This window comes from Gallinula chloropus, assembly GCF_964237585.1.
Source record: "Gallinula chloropus genome assembly, chromosome: 4".
Classification (NCBI taxonomy): domain Eukaryota; kingdom Metazoa; phylum Chordata; class Aves; order Gruiformes; family Rallidae; genus Gallinula; species Gallinula chloropus.
Window position 1 is genome coordinate 78,309,083 of NC_140088.1, and position 8,812 is coordinate 78,317,894.

The window sequence follows — 8,812 nt, forward strand, 5'->3', positions numbered from 1 at the left end:
CCTTCCAATGTCTGATCACCCATTACTTTACCACTGATTTTCCTTTTTATTTGCTTAGATTTTCACCCATTTTTCTGCTCAGATTTCTGAGTTCCACCTTTGAAATTCTCCCCAGTGATGATGCAGTCATTACATCACCACATTTCATAGAACATCTTAGGTTGGAAGGGACCTTTAGAGGTCGTCTAGTCCAACCCCCCTGCAGTAAGCAGGGACATCTTCACTAGATCACATTGCTTAGAGCCCCATCAAGCCTGACCTTGAGTATCTCCAGGGATGGGGCCTCCACTCCCCCTCTGGGTAACCTGTTCCAGTGATCTACCACCCTCATGCTCAATATTTTTTTCCTAATATTCAGTCTAAATCTCCCCTTTTCTAGTTGAAAACCATCACCCCTCGTTCTATTGCTACATGCCCTTATGAACAGTTCTTCCTAGCTTTATTAGCTGATGCAAACAAGATCCACTCATTTTTCAGGATGCAGATTCTCCTTCTCTGGTCAAGCTGCATGGGAAGGAAGAGCCTTCTGTCAACACAGAAAAGCCCATGCATATGTCTGGAATAAAGTGGTGTTTCCAGAAGTGTCTATGTCTTCTAAGTGCACAGCTAATTCTTCTAGCCAGTGAACTCTTACAGAGTAAGGGAAACTGGTAAAAGACAGGCTTATACACAAGTCAATCCACTTCATCTAGTCCACGTTATGAGTGACATTTATGGACAGTATGAGGGAATGAAGATAACCTAAATAATAGCAGCAAGAGTAAGAGATTTCACAGAAGAAATCTCCTACTATCAACATGCAGCTGAGATGACAAGGGAATAAACTGCCTGGTATTTTTGCTACAGCAAAAAGATCTAAACACAGTCTATAAAGTGATGGTTTGTCACCAGTTGGTCCCCAAGAAAAGGTTACTAATGAAAAAGACTTCCGCAGTCCACTGCTGCAGGAGCCCCTCTGATTGAACAGGGGAAAGAATGGAAGGTTTAGAGACTTCCAGCTACTATGACTGTGATGTAGAGTACGGTTGTTTATCACAAATATGTGACAAACAACCGTAGTTTGCTTCTGCTTCCCCCTTCTGCCCAAGCAGAAACTAAGTGACATGAGCAGCCTCCATCGGTGTCTTGGTTCTTTTCCAGTTCTCCAGGAGTAGCAGTAACACACTAGGTGTTTACCTCCTTTTCATGCTAGCTTTTAAGTTCAAGAGCCCAGGTAGAGACAGGACTCATACCACAGTCCCTGAAAAGCAGCTTGGCAAAGCCAAAAACTGTTTTCTTTGTTCTTCTAACAAGCTGCAAATCCTAGAGCAATATAAATGAAGCCGTCTGCTTCGTGATAGCTTTTCCTGCTCACAAGGGTTGAGTAGAAGGAAAATGGGGGAAAAGGTATGAGGATAATTTTAAAAGCTGAGTAGGTTAAAATGTGGGTATGTTTAGAGTTTAAGCCTACTGTACAATGCAGTATGGAATCTGGACATCACTATGATGATCCGGGATTAACCTGCATGTTGAAACACCAGCTCCCTTCCCTGGCAGTGCATGAGATGCACATCTGCTGTTCCTCCTACGCACCTCTCGTGCCTCATTCTCCTTCACCTTCAGCTTTAACATCCCAGGGCTGATCATTCCAGCCACCAGGACATATTTCTTTCTACTCTCTAAAGAGGATGATGGCAGCATGGAAACACTTTTCAAATTTGAGTTTGCCACAGCTGGTATCCACAGTACGTGACACCTCTGACCTGCGGGAAAATCTGCACCTTAGCACATCAAAACCTAAAAGATTAAAAAAACCCCAAACCCACAACTACTGGATATTTTTTAAAACGCTTCAGAAATCCTTCAGGATGCGTCTCTCTCATTAAACCAAAGGCAATCCCCACCCCCGCCCCCGAAGCGGGCTGCGGCAGCGCACCCCGTCCCGCTGCGTTTCAGCACCACGGACGCCGTCGGCCCGCGCCCCGCCGGCCGGCACGGACCGGGGCTGCCATACGGCCCAAGCTCCTCCCCGGGGGAACGGGGCCTTTTAGAGTCACGTTACTGACCTTCTCCTGGGCATTCCTGTGGCCACTGGGGCAGGATATCCCTCTTTTGCTTTTCTTAGGGTTTCTTTTTCTCCCGAAAAGGGAAGAAAGGGCAGCGATGGGATCTTCCTTGCAGTTTGGGATACAAAACCAAAAGCTCCATGAGCTCAACCTTCCCCGAGTCTTTATGGATTGATTTTGATTGGGCCTGTGCAAATTGTGCACTTTTTGAGCTCAGAATGCAATTTAAAAAAAAAAAAAAAAGCTTTTGGTTGAAATAAATGTTAGACCAGAATCATCTTCGATGGCTCCTGATTAAAAAAAAAATTAAAATAAAGTAGGTGGTGGCCTACCCAGAGACACAGGCAGAATAACTCTTCTTCAAAAGTCTGGAGAAAACAAGTGTCCCTGGGTCTCCTCTTGAAGCACTTCCCCCCCCCCCCAGATTCATGTAAGTTCCTGCATGAACTCTGGAACACTGGTACCTGCACCTAGGATCGACTGCTGGGATTTTTTTGCTGGTGGAAAAGGCTCTGTTTGGTTCAAAGGTATCAATTCTGAAACGTCCTCCCAAGCTAGAAGCAAACGGGCTACCTGGCAAGTCCTGGCCCTGCAAAGTCTCCAAGCAACCAACCAAAGAGGGGTTTGGTGGACAAGTAGAACACTTGTTCTGGTACCATTAATCAGCTTCCATGAGGCAGAGTGAATTGACTCTCCTCATTAGTGGAGACCTCTGGAAATATTACAAGGCCCCCAGATGGGCTTTTTAATCTCAGTTTCCTTCCATGTTGCCTTGTCCGGCCTCTGCTCTGCTGTAGTGCGGGTGCCACTTGCCCCCTGCAACGGGTCTCACGGGTTTTACCCCGAGGACCATCTCAAGTCCTCAAAAGCCTCACGGGCAGTTTGAGTCCCTCTGAGATTTAACGAGAGCTGGTGCTCGACTCTCCCTGCGCTGCTGCACTCACGCTACAAGCTCCAGGGGGCAAGGAAAATACATTTTTTAGGGGCACCCATGAAGGTCACAGTATTACAAACGCACCGGTGAGCCGAGCCCCACTGCTTGCGCCCCAGTGTTACCGCAGAATTAATTGTAGGGGTTGGAAGGGGCCTCCAGAGACCACCGAGTCCACCTCCTGCCACCGGCAACATCGCCGAGCGCCGTCACCTCAGGGCAGCGGCCCGAAAGGCGCGGAGCTGGAACACGGCTCAGCGGGTCAGCGCCGCGCCCGCCCGGTGCCGAGCGCCCTTCCCAGGCTGGGCCCCCACCGGCACGCCGCCGCTCCCCCGCAGCAGCCGGGTTACTTGGCGCGACGGGAGAGCGCGGAGCGCGGCCCGTGGCGCGGCGAGGCGGAGGCTCACCTGCAGGAGGCAGCGGCCGGGCGCGGCGTGCTCGGGCAGGCGGCCGCGGTACACCTGCCGCTCGAAGCGGGGCTCGTTGTCGTTGGCGTCCTCCACGCGGACGCTGAGGCGGCAGGTGGCGGCGCGCGGCGGGCGCCCGCCGTCCCGCGCCACCACGCGCAGCTCCAGCGCCGCCTGCCGCTCCCGGTCCAGGCGGGCGCGGGTGCTGACGGCGCCGCTCCGCGCGTCGATGCGCAGCAGGGCCAGGGCGGCCGGGTCGCCCTCCAGCGCGTACCGCACCTCGGCGTTGGGCGAGCCCGGCTCGTCGGCGTCGGAGGCGCTGAGGCGGAGCACGGCGGTGCCGGGGGTGGCGGCCTCCGAGACGGCGGCGCGGTAGTGGGGCTGCGGGAATACGGGCGCCTCGTCGTTGAGGTCGGCGACGCGCAGCAGCAGCGGCTCCTCGGCGGAGAGAGGCGGCGCGCCGCCGTCCGTGGCCACCAGCCGCAGCTCGTAAAGGTCGCGGCTCTCGCGGTCCAGCGGCCCCGCCACGCAGAGGAAGAAGACACCGGCGCCGGCCGGCCGCAGCGCGAAGGCGCCGTCGCCGCCCAGCAGGGCCAGCGCGATGCCGCCGCCCTCCGTTACCTCGCCGTCCTCCGCCGCCTCGCCGCCCTCGTCGGGGTCCGAGACGGAGACGCGGGCCACGTAGTCGCCGGGCCGCACGCCCTCAGAGACCCGCGGGCCGCCGCTCTCGGTGAGGTAGAGCAAGCGGATGGACGGGCGGTTGTCGTTCACGTCCAGCACGGCCACGGAGACGAGGGCGCTGGAGACCTCGGGCTGGGCGCCGCCGTCCCGCGCCTCCACGACCAGGCGGTGCAGGGCCCGCGCCTCCCGGTCCAACGGGCGGCGGAGGCGCAGGACACCGCTGCGCTCCTCCACCGCGAAGTAGCCGTCGGGGTCGCTCTGCCGGCGGTTGATAGCGTAGCGCACCTCGCCGTTGGCGCCCAGGTCGGGGTCGGTGGCCCGCAGGCGGCAGACGGCGGTGCCCAGCGGCGCGTCTTCCCGCAGCCGCGCCCGGTACTCGCCGCGGCTGAAGGCGGGCGCGTTGTCGTTCTCGTCCAGCACCCGCACCGACACCCGCAGGCGGCCGCGGCGCCGCGGGCTGCCGCCGTCCCACGCCTCCACCACCAGCCGGTGCGCCTCCGCCCGCTCGCGGTCCAGCCGCCGCAGCAGCACCAGCTCCAGCGGCTCCGGCCTCCCGTAGCGCAGCTGGAAGAGCGGCGGCTCCCCCGCCGCGCCGCCCTCCTCCAGCAGCGCGTAACCCTGCGTCCCGAAGCGGCCGGCGTCGGGGTCGCGGGCGCCCGGGAGGCGAAAGGCGGTGCCCGGAGGACTGAGTTCGGAGATGTTGAGCTGCAGGCAGTCCTGCGGGAAGCGCGGCGGGTGGTCGTTCACGTCAGTGACCGCGATCTCCACCTGAACCACCTCGCCGCGCAGCGTGGCCGCCGCGAAGGTGTAGCGCGCCCGCCGCTCCCGGTCCAGCCGCCGCGCCGTGCGGATGATGCCCGTCTCCTGCTGGACGTGGAAGTCCGCCAGCACCGCCGACTCGCCGCTCCCCTCCGACAGCAGGAAGCCCCCCGGCGGCCCCGAGCCCGCCGGCAGCCCCGCGCGGATGTCCCCCACCAGCGTCTCGGCCGGCAGCCCCTCGTCCACCGCCAAGCTGAGGTTATACACCGGGGCCGCGCCGTCGCCCGCCGCGCACAACCACAGCAGCACCGGCAGCGCCAGCGCCCGCCCCGTCGGGAGACCGCCGCCTCGCCCGGCCCGGCACCTGACGCCTCGCAGCCGCCGCTCCATGCCCCGCCGGTAATCCGGCATCGCGGGCAGCCTGCACCGCGCCGCTCCCCACTGCCGCTGCCGGGCAGGTGGCTTCGCCCCGCCGCCGCGGGAGGAAATCCTGTACGACGCCGCCGCCGCCGGGTAGGACAAGCCTGTGCGAAGGGGCGGGGAGGGCGGCTCCCCGCCGCCACCGCCCCGCGCAGCCCCCGCCCCGCCGGGCCCCGCTGCCCCCGCAGCGCTGCCGGGCGGCCGCCCGCCCGCCCCGGGCCCGGAGGCTGGCGTCCCCCCACGCGGGATGGACATGTCGCGCAGGGTTTGGGTGGCGGGGCTCTGCTCTAGAGCTGTCCTGAAGTCGGAGAGGTCTTGGCCGAAATGCATTCCTCGGGGCGAGGCTGCGACTATCGCACGGGCTGCCTGTGGCCGCAGAGACACGCCTCAGGATGGAGGGGGGTGGTCAGTGAGGCAGAAACCTGCGAGGATGAGCGGGCTTTGCGCAATTCAGCGTGTGCTTTTCTTGCTTTGATGGTCCCCGGTTTTCCATGAAAGGGTTTGCTTGTTAGCCTAGCGTTAGGTAAATGGTGCTCAGCATGGCAGGGAAGCGTTTACCGAAACTAAGCTTTGAGTAGAAACTTCTATCAGCTTCAGCAAGACCAGAAATTCCTTCCTTTTTCACTATTCTTGACTCCCATAGCTGTCTGGGAATGGTCTAAGGATGATCAGTGTTTCTTCCATGACACTGAGAATATAGAGCATCGTATAAATGCCAAGTACCAACCATTTGTCTTTCCATGAAAGCTAAGTACCGTGCCTCAACAGTTACCAGTCTGTTGCTGTTCCCACTAGTCCTTTACCAAACCTCGTTTCACAGTGCCAGCAAGAACCTGGCAGGCGGTCAGAGACAAGTCAATTCAGCCTAGGACAGAGAAGTAGAATCAGGGCAAAGACAATAAAATATCAGGAAGAGTTACTGTAGCTCTCTCCTCTCCCGTGAAGGGGCACTCGGGAGGGCTGGCAGTTTGCAATTTTCCAAGTCGCGAATGTATCACTCAAGTACCGCTGCTGCACAGCACCCAGTCCCTGAGGAGGGGGCAAAGCCACTGCCACAGCCCTTGATGTATCCACACAGGGGAGGAGAAGGGGAAGTGAAGGTTTTTTTTTCAACACTGTTAGGACCTGACAATTCCACATATCCAAGTAACAGGAAGAATTAGGTTCTAAAATAAGTCCAGAAGCCTTAGTGCGCATCTGCATGCACAAGAAGGGAGACATGGGAGATCGTGTCCACTGTCTCTGACTTGCCCCCTTACATAGAGGGAGAGGGCTAAGTAAAAGCTAGATTTTGTCAGATCTTCTTAGGCACATTCTGAGAAAGGCTGTATATTTATATACTGTGATAATTGCAAGCATAGAAGCAAGAAGGAAACGCTGAGGCCCTTGCCAGTTTCATTCATATTCATTGAGAAAACACATGGATCCTCCCCAAGTCACAGATGTTCAATATGAAAATGCCTGAATTCCACTGAATCACAGCAAGTTTGGAAAAACAGCCATGTCCCATGCAGCCCGTGCAGTCACTAAGAAAACATGTGAATCATGTTCAATCAGGCACATTTGCTGAAAAACTAAACAAAACCTGCTGTTGCCAAGGTCGGGCAGTGCCTAAAGAGCAAAGCTCTGTGTGCAGATACGGCATGCATGAAGACAGCAGGGTAAAAAATAAGATGGGCCTAGTTATTGGTGGTTCTGGCAGTATTGGTACATGACCAAGTATTCATATGGCTTGTGAGACCAGGGGACTTTATCAGTTTTACAAGCAGAGTTGTATAAAAGCACTGCCCAAGTGAAACATGTTTCCAGAAATACCACACTGAGACACTACTGATGTCCACTGTGAGCATGAGCCTTACCTTGTGAGTCTTCCTTCGTCTTGTGCATCTTTCTGCCTTCTCTGAGCCTTTTCTTCTCAAACTTTCTCTCTCTCTCTCCTTTGCCATGTTCATGACCTCATTCCTTTTCTTCCAAAAATCACAAACAGAAGTTTCTAAATCTTGAGAGGATGTTTGCCGTCTCCTGGATATATTTAGCTACCCCTGCTGTTCCCCATCTTCTCAGTGACATGCTGACCTACACAAAAGAGGGAAGTTGCAGGCATCACGTAAGACACGGAGGAAAGCTGCCACAATGACATTGTCCCAAAGAAGCAAGGGTGCAAGCTTTTAGTGCACTCGCCACCTCCTACAACCTCAACAGGTCACTCCTATAGTGAAGACACTTGTCAGCTACTAAGTCTTCTAAGGGTAAAAAGTGGACATGAGCATAACGTTGTTTGAAGGCAAGGGATGCTGGTTAGAGCATGCTACATGCCTGCACGTTCCAGTTTAGAAGGGATCATCTATTAATGAGCCAGCATGCTCAGTCAGGTAGCAGTATTGGTTACTTCTCCAACTGTGCCATCCCTTCCCTGGAGGTGGCTACCTCTGACTGCATAAACAGGTGAGCAGCCTGTGAATCCACTTACCAAACCACTGACATTTCCAGCCCTGCCTCTTCAGGCAACACTGTGTGAGCATCGCTCTACTCTGCTATGCAAGGCAGCGAGCGCTGGTGCTCCCAGACCAGCTTCGTGTGCCAGTTCAGCTGTTCCTGTGGCAGGGATCCAACCTCCAGGAAAGGAACAAGGAAGGAAACTGGAAGGTGATAACTGTATCAGCTGCTCAAATTTAATCAGCCTGTATTTGTAAATCAGTATTTGCTGTAGCTTGATCCTCCTTGGGCTAATTTGAAATTCTTTTTCCTTCAAGGTAAATTAAACTGTAGCAAACTAAAGCTGTGGTCGGTGCTAGAGCACAAAAGATCACTGAAATGGAGACAGTGTTGTTAGAACCATGAAAGCCCATCATGATGAGAGTTAATTCTACCTACAAACATTGCCTTGCCCACGCAACAGCTGCAACAGCTTAAGATGTGACCCTCCCACACTGAAGACATAGATGGCCAAGGTGGTAAAGCAGCATGACTGCTTCCTTTGCTGCAGCTCACTGACTGACTGCAAGCCATCTTCAGCAGCAGCAGTTCAAGCCAAACCAGCTGACAGGGGACTGACACAGGGTGGGAGCACTACATATCCATCCCAGAGCTCTTCGGATGGGCGGTAGCAGCCAGCTGAGGGCAGAGAGTGCCTGAACTGCTCCAGGCAGAGCTGAAGCAAATAAAATAAAAATCTTTCCATGAAGTTATTTCCTGTGCTGTTTGAAGGCAGTATGGTCTCAGCTGCTTGATACTGCCTCTCAGCCAGCGGGCACCACGCTTCCATTTCTGCCTACCAGGTGGTGTTCCCTGATCCTCTGTGGGTTTACTTTTAAGGACAAAAGATTAGTTTAAGTAACACTGAAACAATGATTTCTGTTAACCCCAGTGATTATCCCCACCCCCACGTGGGATTACAGAGATCCCATGTAAATCAGCTTTCTGGCAAAATTGTGGGGTGAGGAAGCACTCATGTCTTCAACTATTGCAGCTGGGTTTAAGAAAGGATGTCTGTGTACAGCCTTACTGGCTGGGGTCAGTATGGATATTCAGCCTGGAATACGTGATGTATGGAGAAAGCGTTAACTTTG

The 8,812-nt window shown here is 55.3% G+C and overlaps 1 protein-coding gene across 1 annotated transcript in view; it reads right to left on the reverse strand.

Annotated features, from left to right (window-relative positions):
• DCHS2 (dachsous cadherin-related 2) overlaps positions 1-5,213 on the reverse strand; it is a gene marked incomplete at both ends in the record, with an annotated part of 109,813 nt that extends 104,600 nt beyond the window's left edge. The window contains one exon of the mRNA XM_084263614.1: positions 3,384-5,213. Coding sequence (XP_084119740.1) covers positions 3,384-5,213 — 1,830 coding nt within the window. The remainder of the gene's footprint in view (positions 1-3,383) is intronic.
• Between the last annotated feature and the right edge of the window lie 3,599 nt (positions 5,214-8,812).